The sequence below is a fragment of the Mya arenaria genome, chromosome 1 (assembly GCF_026914265.1).
Source record: "Mya arenaria isolate MELC-2E11 chromosome 1, ASM2691426v1".
Lineage (NCBI taxonomy): Eukaryota > Metazoa > Mollusca > Bivalvia > Myida > Myidae > Mya > Mya arenaria.
The window spans coordinates 43,606,522-43,629,297 of NC_069122.1; the positions used below are offsets into that span (position 1 = coordinate 43,606,522).

Below are 22,776 nucleotides of genomic sequence, written 5' to 3' on the forward strand. Positions count from 1 at the left end.
TTATTTTAGAATTGAAGCTGTATAAAACATGCATATTTGTTGACTTTGAATAGGAGTATAGATTCTTTGCTGGGGAAATATTTATTTAAATATGATTTACAGAAAATGGTTATCGTGATCTATTTGAAGTCGATGAACAAATATGTTTTAGAGGCTTAAACTGATTACCTTACACTTCTTTAAGCAAATATTTAAGCTAAAATAAAAAAGTAAAAAAACAACAACAGAGAGTCTTAAACATATTAAGTATTTCAAAGACAATAGCTCCGGTATTCAAATTATGTTGAACACTCCAGTCAAAACCATAAACTTTAATTTGTCAAATGACCTTATATCATTTAAAGTGATGTTAATGTGATCTTGGCCTGGAAAGTATAAAGACCTTGATGTGACCATGACTTTGAAATCATAGTGAAATTCATGTGACCGTGGCATTGTTATCCTAGTGACTTAAGATGACCATGACCTTGAAATCATAATGACCTTGATGTGACCATGGCCTTGAAATCATAGTGACCTTGATCAGATGTGACCATAGAATGGTATTGATAGTGACAGCCTTGATGTGACCATGGCCTGGAAATCATAGTGACCTTGATCAGATGTGACCATGGAATGGTATTGATAGTGACAGCCTTGATGTGACCATAGCCTTAAAATCATAGTGACCTTGATCAGATGTGACCATGGAATAGTATTGATAGTGTCGATCTTGATGTGACCACTTGAAACCATAGTGACCTTGATCAGATGACAGTGGCTTGTAATTAAAGTGATCTCGATGTGTCCTTGATCTTGAAATCAGTGTGTGACACTGTTATTGTGAGCATGGAGTCTTTGGTTTGTAAGGATGTTGGCATTAATGCACCACTGGTTTTGCAAGCATGGTGGCTTTGATGTAATATACAGGGGCGGGTCCAGGAATTGCCAAAAGAGTGGGCATTATTTGTTGGGGCAACCTGTTTACATGCGCCACTCCCTCATAACCAAAATTGACATGGTTTAAAATCTTTGCAGGGTCCCCAAATAATTAACATTTCAAGCCATAATGGTGGAAATTGAGCACATTTTTCTCTGATGTTGACATAACAAGAGGGCTAAGATGGCCCTATATCGCTCACCTGATTGGACAAAGGCGTCTTAACTTATTGATCACCAGTAGATTCTGAGGAGATTTTCCATGTAGACATAAAGTGAAAAGTAGCTCTGCACCCTGGTGGCCATGTTTTATACGAATCAACAGGGGTGAAAGAATTTGATACTGGGTCACCTAAGGAACATTTCTGTGAAATGATGTTAAAATATGGCAAGCGGTTTGTGAGAAGTAAATTTTCGCAGTGTCCCCACTTGCGTAGTTAACATAAAAATCGTGATTTTGCCACACAGTCCATGAAGAAAGGTGACTTTGATGTAACATTGACCTTGTAAGCAAGGTGAACTTGATATGGCATTGGTCTTGAATTAGCATTTTGATTTTGGTGTGACACAGACACTGTGCGTATAGTGACTTTAATGTAATACAAGTCTTGATGTGACACTTGCCTTGTTAGCATGAGACCTTCATGTGGCACTGGCTTTATAAGAATGATGGCCATCATGTGGCACTGGTGTTGTGATCATTGTGACCTTCTTGTGACTGTGACCTTGCAAGCATGATGACCTTGATGTGACATTGGCCTTAATGTGACAATGACCTTGTTGGTAGGCTGACCTTGATGTGACACTGGCCTTAATGTGACAATGACTTTGTTGGTATGCTGACCTTGATGTGACACTGGCCTTAATGTGACAATGTTGGTATGCTGACCTTGATGTGACACTGGCCTTAATGTGACAGTGACCTTGCAAGCACGATGACCTTGATGTGACATTGGCCTTAATGTGACAATGACCTTGTTGGTATGATGACCTTGATGTGACATTGGCCTTATTGTGACAATGACCTTGTTGGCATGATGACCGTGATGTGACATTGGCCTTAATGGGTCAATGACCTTGTTGGTATGATGACCTTGATGTGACATTGGCCTAAATGGGACAATTACCTTATTGGCATGATGCCCTTCATGTGACAATGACCTTGTTAGCATGGCCGCCTTGATGTTTCACTGGCTTTGTATGTGACACTCGGTTTTTAAGTGTAGTGGCCTTGATGTGCAATGACCTGGCAAGTATGATGACCTTGATGTGTCAAATCTGTCAATGTGTCAACACTGTAAGCATGGTGACCTTCATGTGGCACTGCATGAATATGTAAACATGAGATCTTTCTTGTGGTTCTAGTTTTGCTAGCAAGATGAAATTAAAACTTTTTTTAATAATACTTTTTAAGTTGTTTAGAAGTCTCAATGAATACGAAGTAACATGGATCCATACTCTATAATGAACGCAATTCATTTTCATGTACATTACAACTGTAAAACATATGTGTTTCTGGCAATACTTATAGCGCTAGTAAACCTCTGCTTATTCATAATAGCACTTTTTCATAACTGTATCTTTCCTTCTATTCCTGTATGTTATTCTAAATATTTACTTTGTTTGATTTTGAATATATCCTTGTTTAATGCATAAATAAATCTTAGATTTACTGCATGATGTATGATGGTGTATTTTGGAATGGCGGCCTTAAACTACAAATAAACTAAGGCCACACTGAATTGTCTGTATGTTCAGCGCAAACCCTTCGTGCGAAAACCTATCTAGCTATCCAGAAAAAACGAACCCCCAGCAAAAAAAACACAATTTAAACAAGCGACATCTTATGTAGAATATTGAATCCAAGGCCTCCTTAGTCCATTCCCAATTATCAGATAGATTTCTTCTGCGAAATGAGTTCAAATAAAACTTGTATTTAAGTGTGTTAATCATGGGGATCACACAGAACGCATCATTATCTGATATCAATACTAGAACAAAGTATGAAGCATGTTGTTAACACTTGGGTTCTCAAGTTTGAATTATAGTAATAGGAAATAAAAAATATTCTGCAAGATCGTTGATCATATAAAATGTGCTGTTGTTTTTTTCTATCGGGAAGCCCAAAACCTATCCGTCCGCGGACACTTAACATAGAAATTATTTGGTATGGCCTAATTTTGTATTGTATTGTATTCAATCATTATGTGAAACAAAGCAAAAATAGTAATACCTAGGTTTAATATCCATACCTTCATTAACTTCCCCTTCATGGATGCTTACAGAAAAGTGATTATCAAAGAAATATGAGAGGGAAGGTAATAGCTATTAATAAATTGCTGGCTCATCAACCACTTTACCTTAATACAGAGAAATTAGAAAATACATAACAATATACATGAAGGAAGATGTCTAGAACAATCTAGATCTACCTCAGACTTTTTGATTTAATATTTTAGGCATGCTGTCTGCAGGGCAGGACAAAAATAATTATCAAAATCTCCCTAGTTTAGAAACTTAAAGACACTTGCTCATGTTTTGTAAATTGCACTTTTTTATATGATGAAATAAAATGTTTTTACCTAAAGCTTGAAAACTTCAGCAGATAATGATAATAAGCTTAAAAACAGAAGTAAAATGCAAGTGGTAAAGTTCTTTTAGGATTGTTCATTCATTTAATTAACGAATACAGGGACGGGTCCAGAAATTGACTTTAGAGGGGTTGTTACTTAGGGGCCCAACCTTATGACATGCGACCCGTAGAACCAAAAGAATATGACACAAACTGTTTGTATGGGGTTATTCCCTCAAGAAAATTTTAATCATTTGTAGTTGGAAATGGTGCATTTTGAGGGTATTTAATTGCTTTTTCTTCTCCCATGTTGATATTCAAAAGTGAACTTTTATTTTAGAGGGGGCGTCAGCAGGATGCGCCCCCCCTCAAAATCCACTAGTGAATGATCAAGCTAAAAAAAATGATATACAGAGGCACAGTAGCTTAAAAAGGAACAAGGGAAATAACTACAGTTTGCCATAATATGTATATAAGCTAGAGTTATTAAACATAATTATCTAAATAAACCAAATTTTGCAAAATCCTTTACATACAACAATATGTCATTATAATAAATCCATCTCAGCTTTAAATAAGCAAAATCTCCCTAGTTTTGAAACTTAGAAGCAAGAAAAAGAAAGTGGCTTTGCAGTTAAAATAGAAATAAAGTAAAAAAAAACAAGAGGCCCAAAAGGGCCTATGCTCTACTGGCATGGCTTTTGTGGTCATATCAATCCAGAGCATGTATGTATGGGTAAAAGGCAACAGACATATACTTTATGTTTTGTGTTTGGGTTACCTGAAAACGTAGCATGTTCAACATCTGAGCCCAGAAAGTCTTGTAAGCAGATTAGTTGCATGAACTATTTTAATATGTGCCAAGTAAAAGTCATCTGACAAAAAAAAAATGCTTTCAAAACTGTACTCATAGTAAAAATTTCTGTAGTTTTAAAAGTTGAAAAAAAGTGGTCAAAAGGTCAAAGTCAAGGGCATCCTAGGACAACATTGATCATTTTGAACAAACATTCACAATCAATTGTGCTGAGATGGATGCACGAACACACAAAAAGATTTTCAAACCTTTCCAGATTTATGTTTACCAAACCTGTGAACCCTGGGTGTGGCCAGTAATGACACCAGGTGCATAATTTAAACATTCACAACCAATTTTGTTAAGATGAATGTGCAAACTACAGAACTTAAAGCTAAAAAATGACCTTTGGGCTTTCAACAAGAACAAGGCAGAGTAATTCACAAAATCAACTGCAGAAGCAAAAAGCAAATTGTCTCTCAAAATCCTAGACTTGCAAATTGTCTCCCTTAACTCTAGTCTTGAATTTACATGTACATGTAAACTTGGCTAAAAATAGAATTTGCTCATGCAGACCTGGCTAAAAATAGAAAGCATTTCTTTAAAACTTTCATGGCCCATAATCTAGGCATTTATGGACGGATCTGGCTGGTTTTCGAAAGGAACCGAGCTCTAATGGATATCTATATACTGTACAAGTTTCATCGAGATACAATCAAAACTGAAGACTGTATCGTGTTCACAAGCAATTGTTTACAGACGCACGACCGCACGGACGCACGACTGCACGGACGCACATACTACGTACACAATACCATCGCATAAAAATGATATTAATTGATACTTTCATAATAAAGAATAATTTGACAAGCTTATCACAGACACTTATTTCTTTATTATTATCATAAATTCTGGAACTAAAAGGTAATAATGAATTCAATCTTATTATCTGTGACCTACTTCTTTGCTGTCTTTTTAAAGGGGCTGTATTCCGTATGATGAAATAGCAAAAAAAAAAAGAGAAAATTGTTGAAAACTAACATAAACTTGGTATCAATGTGTACTGTGAATGCACTGAAACTTAATAACTGAAGTACCACATGGTTTAAAATTAATTTGTTTTTCGCAGTTTTTTCGTATTTTTCCATTAAAAAAGATTACTAGGTATGTCTACCTAGTAGAATTCATTCCTTATGCGTGATTGGCTAGTTGATGTTATAATCATGATATTACCAAGATAGGTATATAGCTTAAATATTCCAACAGGTTAGGGTAAGCCTTCGTAGCACAGTGGATACAACAATGGACTGCAATTTTGGCGACACTGGTTCGAATCTGGTCTCCCGACTCGATTATTGTTTTACATTTTTGTATTGTTTTTACAATTATGATATGAAGAGTAAAACATTATAATAAATAATTGTCCTGAGATTTGCTACAGAAAAAAACTTTTTTTGCTGCCAATCTGACGTACAGTCCCTTTAAAGTCTTAGGATAAATTGTGGTAGAAAGAAGCCTTTTTGTTCTTTATTAATTCAACGTTAATTAAATAGAACATTATACTGTCTAATTTAAAGAAGCTTTGTCTAAAGTGACAAATCAAACATATAGTTTCCAAATACATATTATGACTACTAATAGAAGAAAAAAACACGGGAAAAAAAAACACGTTGCCGTTTATTTACATTTTATTTGTCCAAAATCTAGGTCAATTTTTATTTAATCAAGCCATAATTATAGTTTTACATCTACTACAAATGCCAGATGTGAGTTTTACTATACTCATGAAATAATGTCTGCACAATTCAGTGATTGATGAGAAAAAATCTGCATCAAGACAAATAATGAGTTTCTTTAGTGTGTTAGGCCTTATGAACAAATGAGTTCTTGCAACATCAAACTTTGCAGAAACATGTTGTAATATACATGTCTATGACAACATCTGAAAGACTAAATCATTTAATATATCAAATGAATACTTCTTCTGTTATTTCCAATGATTTACACTCAAAAAGGAGAATAAATTTGATAAATGGTTAGGGTTTTCATTCTTAAGATTAATTATAAGGAAAAAGTATGGTCTTCCAATCTTAAATACACACCAATACTCATATAATCAAAATCCTCTGTTATCCAATAAAAACAGTGTTTTTACAGTTTTCACTGTTAGATAATCACAATAATGGCACATTTTGTGAGGCCCAAATGAAAATTCTTTATAGCTAACCTTACTCCTGATAACATTTATTTATTGACAAATAAATCCTCGACAAAACAACTCACAGGGCCTCAAATAACAGTTGGTCTCAAATGACAGTAGGTCTCAAATAACAGTCAGCCTCAAATTACAGTCCCCTCAAATTACAATTGGCCTCAAATGACAGTCGGTCACCAAAAACAGTTGGCCTTAAATAACAATAGGTCACAAAAAACAATTGGGTTTAATTAACAGCCCGTTTCAAATAAAGCAGGGCCTCAAATAACAGTCTCAAATTGCATTCAACAAATGTAAAATTACAGCTAATTCATGAGGACATCTCAGTCCTAGTTTGATCCTAAATGTGGCACACTATTTGAGGCCCTAATATGATTCAGTATTGCTGAGCTCCTGACTACTGATTAAATTTATTTATTGACAAATAAATCTTGACAAAACAACTCAGAGGGCCTCAAAAAACAGTCTTTTCTTGCAACATCATTGCGATTTGTCTTAAGTCATAATGGAAACCTCTATTTTCTTGAAAATCCCTGATAATTAAGCCTAAAAAGTCTAAGTGTATTGCCACAGAATTTAACGTACATTAATAACTCGTTGCCTGTAAATATTTTGTTACAATCCCATTACAGACAACATTAGTCAAAGAGACTATGAAAAATTGATGAAGCTGGGTTTGTTAATTTCATAAACTCCAGAGGGAGCTCAAGTAATATAACAATATTTACATCGTCTTACTTGCAGACTGACTGTATTTAATGAAAGATTTCTTGTACCATGGAGTGCTCCAAATACATTGGCATGGAACGTTTATCAGATAGGACTGCAAGGACTAGTTGAAGGCAAAGAGCAGGACAGCACCTATATACCTATACACTGGTGTAACAAAATAGTTATATGGTCACTGGAATCAACTTTACTTTAAACAAATAATTTGTATCCCAACTATTAAAAATTATTGAACAGAAGCCATTCAAGTGCAAGAAAGATAACTCAAATTGAAAAATTAGTAAAAAGATATTACCTCCCTTGAATTATCCTACATATTTAGAAATTGTGCAACAAAACCCACAACCCATGGGAGATAATCACTTTGTGCAAACTTCACTAGTCTACAAATTTTAATTGATGATGGACATTTAAACAGGCTACCAAATTGATGTTTTAACGAGAAATAAGCTGCAGTTTTCACCACCAACGCCACCAACAGCAAGGATATTACATTACATGGAGTGGCTGTCTTCGAAAACACAAATAAGCTCAAAGTATATTATGTCTTCATGCTATCGCTCTTCAAAGTGAGAAACCTCCCACCAAGTATCATAAATAGTAAATCCCAAGACATTTATAGGGAATAAGTAATAAGTAGAGGGATTCTTAATGAAGCTATTATGGCTCCTTCTAGCCTATATTTCACTTTTGTTGGTGAGAGCTTTACATTAAGATGTCCACAAATAAATATATGAGGTTTTGAATATCTTCATTATAAACTGAATAACATTTTGATGAATATATCTAGATGATAGAAAAACCAATGTCATGACCCCACTTCCGGCCTTGGTCACAGAGCAATGCATACCTTCTGATCATAAGACATAACAAAGCATTTCTGGTTTCCCAAGCTACCTAATTTTTCCACAAACCCAGATGTTGTTATTGCCATCCGACAATTTTATTCTGACTGTAACTCATTTCTCCCTTTTGGTACGTACTTTCAGTAGTTTCTTCCTTCATAAAGACGCCTAAATTTGTTTGTTTTTTACAGCCCTTTTTTGAAACAGTTATCAGGATGTCACCAGTTTTAAGTGTGACAAAAATAATAAGACACAAATTTACCAAAAAAATAAATAAAAACTGGACTGTGTTTTTTTGTGACAAAAACAGATGTCTGCCCCAATGTTTGTCTCATTCTGGTTCTGGGGGATAGGGAGTGGACCATGAGGTGAACATTTTATCCAAGTTTCATGAAAAACCTTCAGAGGTTAAGGTGACATTGAGCCCACATGAAATCAATTACTGAAATCTTTAAAATCAATTGACCTTGAACAGTGACCCTGACCTTGAGCAGGTCTGCATGTCATCGTGATGTGGAGAACATTTGATCCGAGTTTCATGAAATCCTTCAAGGTGTTAAAGTGAAACTCTTAATCAAAATCAATGCATACACATGTATAACAAACATCAATTTTGACTGATACACCTTTAACTACTTACTAAATAATGCATTTATGGAAATATTAATTACTGATAACAACATTGTAACCGTGTATTTAATAGCAGAAAACGCAAAAAGTATTAAATGATTGGTGAATGCTAAAAGATTTAGTGTGGTCTACTATAGTCTCATAAGGTAGAAATAACGTGTTTTATGCTCATTTCTTTCCAATTAAAGTCGGTATCCTTCATAAGAACCATTGTTTTTGACATTGTAATCATCCCTTTTTGAATATTTAAACAATATTATCAATTGTGGTAAATCTTATTTCGGAGTAAGAATATACAGAGTAGACACTTAATCTATGACTCAAACACTTGACCTTGACTATTAGTCAATGCGTCCTAGAATGTGGGTTCTGCATGTTGTCCTGATGTTGTGAACATTTGACATGAGGTTCAATAAAATCCTTCAAGGGGTTTTAAAAGTTACAGAGGGGACACACAATCTATTGTCAAACCTTTGAAATTGAACTGAGAACTAGACCTTGAGTTGGGGCACTTTAAATGTGGGTTATGCACATTGTTGATGTGGTGATTATTCTATCCAAGTTTCATTAAAATCCTTCCAGGGGTTTAAGCGATACAGTTTGACAGATATCCAAGCTAAATACAATATGTCTCAAGATTTTTGAGGGCTAAGTGAAAGCGCTAGTGAAATTAAAAGCAAAATAATATTTTATTTACCTAGTTTATATATGTGCATCTAATCTACTAGTTGCACAATTTTGGCTAATTATATATATATAAATATTATATACTTTTACCATACAAGCAACTAAAGATTAAACAAGAGATGTTTGTCAAACAATATGACCCCCCTGAGCGCCAGGTCATCAGGAATATTTGGACAATTGAACGAAATATGCATGGACAGAAATGACAACTGATTTGTCATTGACATTGGATGCCTTGGAGGCAGTTTTAAGATTATGACCATTCAAAGTGTGAGGAAAGTAGGTACAGTTTTTAATCATGTTCAGATAGTGACTGATATTTGCAGATAAACATGTATCCTCTTAGCAGCAGGGAATACGTAAATATGAAGTAAATTTTAATGACTTATATGAGTTGTGACCATAACCTTTGACCCCAAAATCCATAGGGGTCATCTAGCGTTCACCCCAAACCTAAATCTCAAGTTTGAGGGCCATGGGTGCAAGCATTGTAGAGTTATCAATAGGACAACCTTTTCACATTCAAGGTCACTGTGACCTTGACCTTCGACCTGATGACCTATTAAAAAGTGGTCATCTACTGGTCAGGACCAGCCTCCATGTCAAGTTTGATTACCATAATCAACCCTAAAATAAATAGGGGTCATATACTTGTTAGGCCCAACCTTCATAACCATAGGTCCAAGAATTGTCAGGTTTTTGTTCAAGGTCATCGTGACCTTGACCTTTGACCTTATGACCCCTAAAATCAAGAGGGTTCATCTACTTGCCAGGCCTAACCTCTTAGTCAAGTTGAGGGCCATGGGTGCAGGCATTGTGGAGTTATCACTCAGACAACCTTTTAGCATTCAGGGTCACTGTGATCTTGACCTTTGACTTGATGAGCCCTAAAATCTATAGGGTTCATCTTCTGGTCAGGACCAGCCTCTATGTCAAGTTTGATGACAAAAGGTCCAGGCATTGTTGAGTTATCACTCGGACAAGCTTTGACAACCTTTTGCTTTTCAAGGTCATTGTGGCCTTGACCTTTGACCCCTAAAATCAATGTTTGATGACCATAGGTTTAGGAATTGTTGAGTAATCACTCAGACAAGCTTTAGTCTACCAACGGACCGACCAACTGACCTACCGACCCACTGACCGACCTACATGTGCAAAGCAAAATACCCCCTCTTCTTCGAAGGGAGGCATAATAATGTATAGAAAACTTTCTTAGTACTATAAAATAGATTTCTCTGTTTCTAGTAACAGTGACCTTGACTTTGACCCCAGGTGAAAAACCTTCACATGCAGACTAACACCTTTGTGAAGGTTTATGTTTCTAACTCAAACTCCTTTTAAGATAAGTGTAACACTAAATTCCATGCTCTATATGCCTATTTTTTATAATATCAAGGACCCTTACTTTGACAGGCAACAGCCACAAGCAAAACCCCTAATTATTTCTAAGTTCTAATTGACTCTCACCAGGTTCGTAATACTTATCGAGATAGGGGTGACATATTTGAAACTTGTTCATAAACTCTCATATCTGACACAAGGTAATATTTACACCTCAACTTCCATTCCTTAAATGATCGAACTGCCTTTCGGCTATTGCGGTAATCATCCGATGAACGCAACATCTTCGGATTTGTTTGGATCGCAATTCATCGCATAAAAATATACATGGAAATTGTTGATCTTGTTATTGTTTTTATTGTGTCAGCAAGCCCGGTAAAATAAAAAAACATTTCAGAAAGTGTTAATTCCAGTTACAGTCAGGTCGTTCTATTTACAGAAGGGGTAAGAAAGGATTACTGAAAGGTTTTCTTAAATGAAACAAAGTATTTTTTAACAATTTTTGAATGAAATAATGAACTATTGGTGTAAATATAAGTAATGAATTGTGGAATTGATGTTATTAGTGACATCAATCCCACAATTCACTCCTTAAATGAACCCAGATATCTGACACTAGGTCATGTTCATGAACCTGCATATCTGACATGTACATCATATCTTGGTGTCTGTGTTTTCAATGACAAGGTCATGCACTAAGGTAACATTTAAGTGCTCTGACCCCCGAGATGTTTTTTTTTTAAGCCTAATTTTTCTTTGTCAGGAGATATTTTTAGAAGACCAAATTATTCTCCTTAAAATATTGCAAATTACATTTGTCACTGAACAGAAAAAAAACTTCCAAGAAAATTAAGCAATTCTCTTCAAAATCACCATGCAGCCTTCCAGATAAATTGGGCGCTCAAAAAAAGCTAAATGACAAGTGTAAACACGCTCCTTAAGTGCCAAGAACGTTTCGTTGGCAAATGAAGATAACATTTGTTTTACTCAAGTCATTGGTCTTAACTTATGGCTTCAGATTTCCAATTCCATTAAGGAATCGCACAGTAAACATGAAAAGCAATAAACACTTTGTCCACTGGCTCTGTTACCAATGGTCCGACAATCAAACTTGATTTGCAAGCATACTATAAAGGTCTTACATCACTAACATAACAATGACAAATTATACTGGACATTTCTGATTGTTCAGACTTTCGTCAAAATAAACAACATAGTTAACAGCTTGTTGTTAACTTTAACAGGTGAAATATTCTATGATGTGCTCACATGTTTGCATAAAACAAGTACAGCTTAACCCTTTGCATGCTGGGTAAATTGTCGTCTGCTCAAAAATGTTTTCTGGTTTATTCCAAATTTCTTTCAATTTACTTAAAACTTTGGGGATATATTGACTGAGTGTCAAACAGCTTGGAACCTGACCAGGCGCCGAGTTACTCGGCGTCTGGTCTGGTTCCAAGCTGTTTGCAAAGCCTTTAAAATCGCCATCAGCAGCTTAAGGGTTAAACAGTTTTCCCATTTTTTTCAAGAAATAGTGTTGATCACAAGGGTATCCATTTAATTTTCAGTGCATTAACTATTTTAGAGTTAACAATGATGTTAACAATGTTTTAAGATTTAACAAAGTTCTGAACATTAAACAGATTGTTTCTATTGTTTCAGAGAAAATAATAAAACTTAACAAATTTATAAACTAAATTCAATTTAAAAACAACAACAGCAATATTTTTTACCTGAGGATAGTGGTTTCTTTGGTGACTGTTTTCTGCCTCGCTGGTATCCGTGACAACGATATACACAGGCGCCACCTGAGACGTGCGTAATTCTTTCGCATTTAAGCGTAACGGAAAATCCACACCCGATTTTCCCCTTGTTCCCATTTTTATTTTTTATTTCACTTCCAGAAATTATTTATCCACTTTGATTCAAAGATGTTTAAAAATGAAACTATTTTCAAAATTCTTGAATATTTCACAGATCCAAAATCCTTTCCGAAGAAACACAAAAATATCCAGCTAGAAGTAAGGAGAGAAGTTATATATTAGATTTTAGTCAGATTTTAGCTACACTCCACTATCGCAACAAATAATATCAACAATGACATTTGTATTGTTTAATGCATTTCCATGTTATCAATTCTTAAATTAACGTACACTCTCAAATGTAATTCCTGAAATACTAGACATACTTTTTTTCATAAATCTTTCATTTAATTATCTCTCCTATTTTGAAGCATATTTCCACATACTTTTAATATAAATTCCAAATTGTCTCACAGATTGAGTTACTTTTAGATTCCATCAGTTCTCTCCATGTTGGAATACGAGAGTTTTCAAGTTATTTTTATATCTTTAATAACAAAAATTGAGAACATTTAACCATAAAGTTATCCAGCGTTCAGACTTGTACCTCCGCGAATGGTATTACTTGACAGATTCACATTCATAATCATAAGAAGAGGTCTGACAACCCAAAATCCATTAAGCAGGTTACAACCACCAAATTGGCTAGTATAGAGACATTATGTGCTGAACACTAAGAAATTTAGCTTTTATTTTTGGTCTTCAAAACAATTAAGTCAGTCCCAATCTGAGCCTGGCCTGCCGACTTAAAAGTTAAGATAACCAAAGCGAAAGGCTGAATCTTTCATATGGTAATTGTAAATTACAATACATGTTTGATATGAATATTATGAATGGCATAGATTGCAAACACTGCTGGGAGATGCAAGCACTCACCTATTTTGGTATTTTTTAATTAAACAAGGGACATAACTCATTAGAATTAAAGTTCACTTCATATGTAAACATTATCTCTTGCAACATGTCTACCAAGTTTCATATAAATGTCTTGGAACTATTTTTTTAATTATAGGTAAGAAGGTATATTTCATTAGTTTTTGCATAGATTGACACTTAACCATCCACAACAACAATATTGCTATGACTTCTTTCTTTACAAGCTAAAACTGTTGGTCTAAATGCTAATTTTCTAAGTTTCGAGTGCAAGACGGCCCTATACTAGTCAGTGCGCATGCACAAGATTCTATTTAATAACTCACTAAATAAAACCAAGTAATGACTTAACGAAAATTTGGCATAGCCGTTTTCATCAGATACTTTATTTTAATTTAAATAAATAAATGTGAATTCTATCAGAGATGCCATTGGCCAAGGCATGAACATGAACACTTATATAATATTTATTATTATCATTTAAGAAGAGATACAAATGGGTATCTTTAAAAGATATCAATGAATTGATAAGCTTGATATATGAATTATGCTTTGTTTTTTTCATAATAACAAGATCTGAAAGAACACACATGATAATAATAAATGGGTTTATTTAAGAAAAAAAAAATGGTCTTATAATTACTTTCAGAATTGCATTCAAAATAACCCCACAACATTGGGCTCACTGTTCAGAACTTGATTAATGACGTTGTTGCTAACTTTTAAATGTGAACTATTTGTTAATGCGCTCATATATCTAAATTAAAAAAAGTACAGCTGAAAAAGTTGGGAAAAACTGCAGATCACAACTGCATTCATTTAAAACCTCAAAAGCAATAAGGCCTTTTTTTTTTAATTATATGTTTTACGAACGGCCAGAGTTGTGAAGTGTCGGAGGAGGAGGAAATAAAAATAAAAATAAAAATACATTATAAGAATTTTATTTTTTGGTCGGGAACAAAAGCACACAGAAAAGCAAAAGCTATGATGTATTTTCGATGATTTTCTATTTTAATGACAAGTCAATATGTAAGTGTGTGCACATTTGTTTTTGCTTTATCTGACAAGTTCACTTCCTATTTTCATTAATCACTCTTTATACTTTGTAAATGCATGTTATATCACGGCCTCTAAACGCCAGCTCCACCACTTTACGGTGGTGCAAAGAAAAAGAGCTGTCGACACTTCCGTGGTGGAGCTGTGCCCTATGTTTACATAAACAAACATGAGTATGATTTATATTTTATTTGATAATTTCATTTAGCGGACATATTTCGAAAATCGGAGAATGTGGTACCGTGTAAGAACACTTCTACTGTATGCTGGTTACTATTTCGTTTCAATATTGAGCAAACTGTGGTGTCAGGAGCTTTTCTCCCGAATCGAACTGGTGCATATTTTGTGATCTGATTGCATAGCAAGTACATTTCGATGCTCACACACCCCGTAAGAACATTCTCACGCATGCAAACATAACTGTTATGTATAGTACTTATGCCGGAACACAACAAAACTGATAAGCACTTCTTAAAAAGGAAAAATGCACATATTTATAAAAGTGGTGGCGCTGTTGCCCTAGTGGTGGCGCTATCGAATATGTTTTGCGCTTGAAGTAATATAAAATATAAACGCTTTTGGAATGAATACAAAAGTTGCTATGTTTATTATTCATTGAACATTATGCTGGTTATGCATACTACTTGCGGAAACAAAACTCTACGCGAACTACTCTACGGGAACTACCTTAACCTTACTGAAAACTATTTCGAAAATAAATGGCTAGGTGCTGTTAATTTTACGATATAAATATAAGTATCTATCATGTGGGTCCGGTTATGAGAGAGGTATTGTTGCATACCAGACGTGTGTTCCCGGTCATTTGACCAGTGCTGGAAAAACGCATCTTACACCACCATGTAAGATGAGTTATGCGCCACAACGCGCTACTTCTTATTTCTTTTATTGTATGGTTTATGAAAAGTACATTATTTCATTTCAATAAAGCGCAATCAATTATAAGTATGCAATTGATTTAAATAGATAATGAATAATCGTAATAACGCGATTTAAATAGTTACTATTTGACATCAATAGTGATTTAAAATTACTGCGCTTTATGACGTCAGTAAACAACGTTTCACGCGTTTTTTGGTAAACTGTACAAAAGTGCGTTTTTTACCTCAATTCTTCCACAAATTGATAATTTTAGATATGAAAGAAAAAATATCAATCATGTTTTTCCGGTACAGAAAGAAAAATCGGTCCTTCGGTCACGCTACGTGGCCGGTAACTCGGCAAACCTCTTTACCGGCTTACGCGCGTGCACTCGGGTCGGTTTTTCTATCCGTACCAGACACACATGATAGATACTTATATTTATATGGTAAAATTAACAGCACCTAGCCATTTGTTTTCGAAATAGTTTTCAGTAAGGTTAAGGTAGTTCCCGTAGAGTTTTGTTTCCGCAAGTAGTATGCATAACCAGCATAATGTTCAATGAATGATAAACATAGCAACTGTTGTATTCATTCCAAAAGCGTTAACTTTTTATATTACTTCGAGCGCAAAACATACTCGATAGCGCCACCACTAGGGCAACAGCGCCACCACTTTTATAAATATGTGCATTTTTCCTTTTTAAGAAGTGCTTATCAGTTTTGTTGTGTTCCGGCATAAGTACTAAACATAACAGTTATGTTTGTATGCGTGAGAATGTTCTTACGGGGTGTGTAAGCACCGAAATGTACTTGCTATGCAATCAGATCTCAAAATATGCACAAGTCTAATTCGGGAGAAAAGCTCCTGAGACCACAGTTTGCACAATATTGAACCGAAATAGTAACCAGCCTACAGTAGAAGTGTTCTTACACGGTACCACATTCTCCAATTTTCGAAATATGTCAGTAAAATGAAATTATCAAATAAAATATAAATCATACTCACGTTTGTTCATGTAAACATAGGGCACAGCTCCACCACAGAAGTGTCGACAGCTTTTTTTCTTTGCACCAACGTAAAGTGGTGGAGCTGCTGTTTACAGGCCGTGTATATAGACAAGTGACATAAAAAAATCAACTATTTTCAGTAAATTTATTTGCCATTTAGAGTTGAAGGAATTGGCTATCACTCCACTGTGTTGTCTTGGCTGCAAATTGTCTGATACCAATTCACCAACCATGTCATTGTTACAGTTAGCAAAAGAGCTTTTTTGATTCCTTCTTTATAGGGAATATTTATCTGCCAGGAACTAGGGATCCAGGAACTTGTAAATCAACTGATTATAGCTGTCTGATAAAACAAAAGCTGTCTATCCAACAGTGATTCAAATAATACTAGTTGTCCAACACACATTCTGTCCAACAAGCAGTCCAAACAACACTGGTGGTCCAACCAACACTTCCGGTCCAACCATTTATGGTAACTGTTGTTCAAACACGCATGGTCCATCCAATATAGCGATCCATTAAGCAATAGATGCCCATGGCACCAACAATAGAGTTTCAACAGGCACTAGCTTACATCATATTGCTACCAATCTTGCAGCCCAAATGATTGTAGTGATGTTCTTCATTGAAAGTGATGGTCTCAGCAGAAAACATCAGCATATTTGAATCATATCTGTAAAGAAAGGAATGGAACAATAATAAAAGTATATTTAAAAAAAAAAAAAAAAAGTTACTCTCAGACTTATTTATGGATGGGTTTTAAGACAATCTGGACCCCGATTTAATTCCAGGCCTGGGTGTATGTGACTAGTACGGTGGCCATCACAATGTTTAAACATAACTAACTAGTAACAAATCATTCAGAAGCTGAGAACACTACAAAGGTGACAGCATAACATAATTATTCTTTCTAAGTAATTTTTTTATTACATAGTAATAAAACACACAGAGCAGTATAAATATCATAATTTATATTGATGATGATTTATATATGTTCATTCATAAGACTATTACATAGTTATACTGTACCTGATAATGTACATACCGATTCCTCATTATAGATTATCTCGGTCAGATAGTAAAACAGCCTAATGTATTATTTGTATTAATTTTCAAAACAAATATTTTAGAATAGATGATATTTGTTGTTATTAATAATACTCCAATAAGAATAGTAACCGCAGTCTTTTCTGAACCATCTACCCCACCCACCAGAACTAAACTGTCCAGGTAAACAGTCAAGTGATTTATAGCTCATAACATTCAAATTATATCACAATTATGTAATATAAACTCATTTAAATGACAAATCTAATAAAAATAAATAAATAATAACAAACCTGGAACGATAATTAGTCCATATTTATCGCTGTTATTATACTTCGTTATAACCCGGAAATAAACTGGAAGTCACACTGCCGAAAAGGATTTTCCGGGTGAGCTAAAACCCGGTACCAGGTATCGATATCCAGAAAAGCCGTTATGACAGTTTATTATACCGGATTATGTTGATACCGTGTTATTTATAGTATGCATTGGTTGTCAAAAAGCAATTAATAACTGACCGTGAATACTTTGATTTATCATCTGATATTAACCCTGATATCAACATAATTCGGTATCAGAAAGTGATACCGGATACCGGGGGATACCAGGTACCGGATACCAGGTTTTTAGCACCAGCCTGCAAATCCAATGAATGTTTTTCATAGGCTTAAACTTTTTCAGAAATGTTTACACCAATATTTTTACAGCTATTATGATGTCCTCTGCTTTTAATGATTTGCCGCGATAAAGTTTCATCGGCGGAAATAAAAAAAAACCGAAATCACAATTTTTTTTTTATTTCAAAAATGAGTTTTTTTGAGCGGCGGTGTTCGTAAAACATAGAATCAAATAAAAAAGTCCTAAACATGAATGATGCAATAACAAAGTCGTTAACTTAGACAAAGTTCTGAACAATCTGCCCACTGTAAGCAATTAAATGTCAATTTTATTTTGATAATCACAAAAATGTAATAAAAAGACCGTTCAATTTTTTTCTTATTTAGATTTAATAAAAATACCCTTTTATGAATCAATATTCCTCAAACTTTCTTCATAAATACCACAATTACTTCCAAGGCAATTATTTAAATATATATTCACATCATTTAAGCTTCAAACATCACGCAAACTTTTAATAATCCACATGTATACACTAGGTCAAATGGTTCTAAATCAAAAGGTTTAACAATATGACCTAAACCACAAGTAATTCCTTTCTCTTTTTGGTTAATTTAAAACACAAATCTTACACTAATACCCCTTTATAGCTATAATCCCCCCTCCCCCCTCCTAAAATAATGGTAATAGCCATTGTAAGACCCAGTTTCAAGTCGAGGATTGAAATTCAAATCCATACGTCAATAGAATTATATAATAGTTTCATTCTTATTTTATCCCTGAAAACACTTAAAGGACTTAATTTGACAATAAGATAGAACAGATATTGCTTAAAACCGTTAGAGATGTTCAGACCTTCACCCTTGTCAGGCACGTAGCTGACTGTACGCAAAAAGGCAGTAACTGTTGCATAATGAAATTTTGACAGGTCGAAACTTTTGTCATACTGAAAACCCCAAATTTGAAATACCCCTACTACACCTACCCCCAAGGCATCAATCAGCATAATCCCAAAATGGCCCAAGCTACACGCCTGCAAATGTTCCCCCATAGTTTAACCTTAAATTGATACCTTCCGTCAATAATTAAAACGCTGATTATGTATATAGTTGTTTTTACATTTATTACTTGATTAGACATATAAAATTAATCATGAATGAAGGGTTGAATGCATCAACATTTTATAGATGTCATCACCTCAGTGAAATAAATAAAAGTTGTGAGGGGGTTGTGCCCCCAATTAGCATGACTCGTTCAAGTGACCACGCTGTTAATTCTACATATTATACACTATATTACCATATTTATCACATTAATCCAAGATTTCAATTTAATGCAAATATATCACACAAGATTTATACACCAAATTTAATAAATCACCAGATTTGTAAATATTAAAATAACACACCATAAACAAATTTTAGTATCCGTTTTACAGCACCATAAAGTGTTCAATAGATATAATTAATGCTTGTCCGAAATCGGTAACATTTTAAAGCACAGGCAACTATGGAAGCAGTGTTACGTTTATTCCTATAACAGATGCATGAAAGAAGGCCGTACCAACCTTATTTTTTGTATAATGTTAAGCATCAATTTCCAGCTATCAACAAAGTGCCATAGAAAAAATAATATTGTTATTCTCTTATGAATAAAACAAAATGCCCTTTATAGCCAATTTTGCCAATGAAAATCATAAAGAAAGCAATTATATACAATTTGTATGTCCACAAGCACAACCTAACATATCTATGATGGTGATGTGGCAAATAAGAAACATTTTGATGCATCTGTGTTCGTAACATTGACTGTTAGACCATGTCCCATGCAGTATGTAAAACTTAGCAAAATCTTGTTATAAATTAGAAACTTAATGATGCGAATACATTTAACATTATTTGATCATAGGCAGTGCATGTTTCTGTAAAAAAATGAAAATTTTCAACGGTCACACCCTTATTCAAATTTTCAGCCTATAGTGGGCACGGTCACAGAAAAAAATTAAACTGTTATGCCCCGTCAAAAAACCATTCAAGGTAAGGAATGGTTTGTTTTTCATTGTTACAAAAAGAAATGGTTATATTTTAAATGGCATAATTTGTTGTTACCATAAATTATATTGATCAAACACTCCCATCTTTTGTCCTTAAATATACATTAGCAAGACCATTCAACTAGAAATAGGACCGTATAATTATGTTATATTTCTTGACACAGATCATTTGAATTAAAAAACACATCTTTTTCTGCTTAATTTTGATTTCCATTTCCAAATGCTGAAAACCTTTCAGGTTTATGACACTAAACATATAGTGAATTTGGCATGGCCTAATGTGATCTACTGAATTTGTGTTACTTAACCACAGGCAGAAAGGTAGTAAGAAATGCACACAGACAATAATTCTATAATCAAATCATGAGATCAATTGCCTTTGGTGCTATGTTATGCACCATAACTAATAGTGTGTCAAACATATGGAAATGATTCTATCCATCTTCTAGGCCATCATTACAGAAATGTTTGTCTGCTTTGGTCTGACCATGACATTTTTCACTTAGTAAATACCGTAAATTTCCTTTTAGATGCACTGTGAGCATGGCTTTAAAAACCCTGTGCATTTAATAAGAACCAATTTTTACCAATTCAGCAAACATTTTTTAAGATCCACTAAATTTGATGATCTGCCATGAAGAGAGTCATAAGTATTGTCTACGCTTGTCACCACCAGTGGTCATCATTAAGATGGTCAGCAGAGTGGAAAGACTGTGACTAACCAATCAGCAATCAGTATTTGCTACAGAATAGAATGAGAAATGTTTAGCTCATTTATTAACGTAGGTGGTGGTTAACCTCAATTATAGATAGGGTATGGGTTTATTATGATGCATGACATCAGCAGCCTGAGTCCGTGCGCTATAAACAAATTGGGCCAATTCTTTGCTTTTTATGGGAAAAGAGCATTTTTTTTTTAATGCAAGAATTAAGGTTAACACAGCTCAAGTGACATGATCAGAAAATAGAACCACGAAAAGATCCCCTGCCTGTCTATTGGGTCATACGCGTTTAGTAGGATATTTACGCTAGAATGTTGGATATTTTTTTTTATGATTGAACAATTGTTTTTTTTTTCAAAAACAACAAGAGACTGAGCTTCTTGCTTTTAATCCAGTGGGATATTTTCATCACATTGAATCTATAGACTGATCCAAAAAGGATTAATTGACAAAATATTTCCTATCTAGAAAGTGAGTTGCATTGAAACTTTACCTTATCCATGATAATTGGAAAAAAAATTGTTCTTAGTGAAAAGTTACAAAAATATCCTGCCACAATGTATATATATATTTTTTTTTAATTATTCAAGTCAGAGTTATGGGCCTTTGCTGTACATGTACACATTGCCTCTGAATATCTTGAAAGGTTTTTGAGTTATGACCAAGTTTCAAGTTTTTGTAGCTCAATGCTATGACAATACGGCAAAAAAATTTTATGTACAAATGGCAAGTGACCAATACTTTTATCATTATATGGTCTGAAATTAAGGCTTTAGAATTATCATGTTCAAATGACTGAGTGATACTAAACAAGATATCAATATGCTGTACAATTTAAGCCATTGGTGAAAATAACATTCAAGGCATTGTTTTTGAGTCCATACATGCCATATCCCTTGGCGTGTGAAAAAAATCCCTCGGAATTCCGACCCATCTGGGGGTCCAATTGTCCCTAGGAATTATTTTTATTTTATTCTTTTATTTTTTAAAAAGCTCAAGATTGACAGTGCAAAGCACCCATAATATTATGAGTATGAAATTCATTAAACACACAATTTGAAGCTTTTTTGTTCAATCAAAGACCATATTGACTAAGTCCAAAAACTGTTGTAATTAGAGTGTGATTCTGTATTTTAAGATAAATATTATAAATGTTGATATTAGGCTAAATTTTGCTGCTAAAAATCCCCTGGTGTAATATCAAAATCCTCTGGAATTCAGACCAAAATCTGGGAAGCCTCTCAGAAATATGGCATGTATGTAAGTCAGACTGGCAACTAGAAACAAAAATATTTTGAGGATGGCCTTATTCAAAAATATTCAAATCAAGATATATGAATCCATACTAGCAAAAATGTCTAAGACTACTTCGCATGTAGACAAGAAATTAAGGTATATTGTTAAAAGAGAAATTTAGTCATGTCCTGAGGTTTTTACTTACATAATTATACCAGTGTGTGTATACCATGTGATAAATTACGTCATAAATGCTATGTTGGAAGGCAACAATTTGCTTCAAATGATGATTAAAACAGAATACTTTACTTTTTTCTTCACCATTTTAAACGAAACAAAGGGCAGTCTATGCTGCTTAAAGAGTCCCGTTTATTTATTACCTGAGTTTAATAGTAAAATAATAGTTATCTTTGATTAAAGTCTTCATTGAAAGCAGAATATTGTCTTCTGCTGCAGCTTTTATGACACAATTTATCATGTGTTATGTACACACATTGTATACAAAAGTACTTCTACATGTATATTCAAACAGATTTATTGATTTTATTCCCATGCATTGGGATTTTTTCATTCAGTGTCACAGAAAATTTGATTCAGAATTTATCCCACTATGTCTCTCTTTGCATCATCAATTTGATTTGGGATTTACTGCCATATCTTTCGGAGACATTTCTCAATATGTTAACGCCA

The 22,776-nt window shown here is 34.2% G+C and overlaps 1 protein-coding gene across 2 annotated transcripts in view; it reads right to left on the reverse strand.

The window, feature by feature from the left end:
* The window catches only part of LOC128231233 (5'-AMP-activated protein kinase subunit gamma-1-like), a 247,073-nt gene that overhangs the window by 201,974 nt on the left and 22,323 nt on the right, over positions 1 to 22,776 (reverse strand). Inside the window, exons 1-2 of one of the 2 annotated variants that reach the window (XM_052943806.1) lie at positions 19,643 to 19,780; positions 12,464 to 12,745 (exon numbers count right to left, since the gene is read on the reverse strand). The exons of the other annotated variant lie outside the window; for it this stretch is intronic. Coding sequence (XP_052799766.1) covers positions 12,464 to 12,610 — 147 coding nt within the window. The 5' untranslated portion in view covers positions 12,611 to 12,745; positions 19,643 to 19,780. Of the gene's footprint in view, positions 1 to 12,463; positions 12,746 to 19,642; positions 19,781 to 22,776 lie in introns of those variants that run through there. 2 annotated transcript variants of the gene reach the window in all.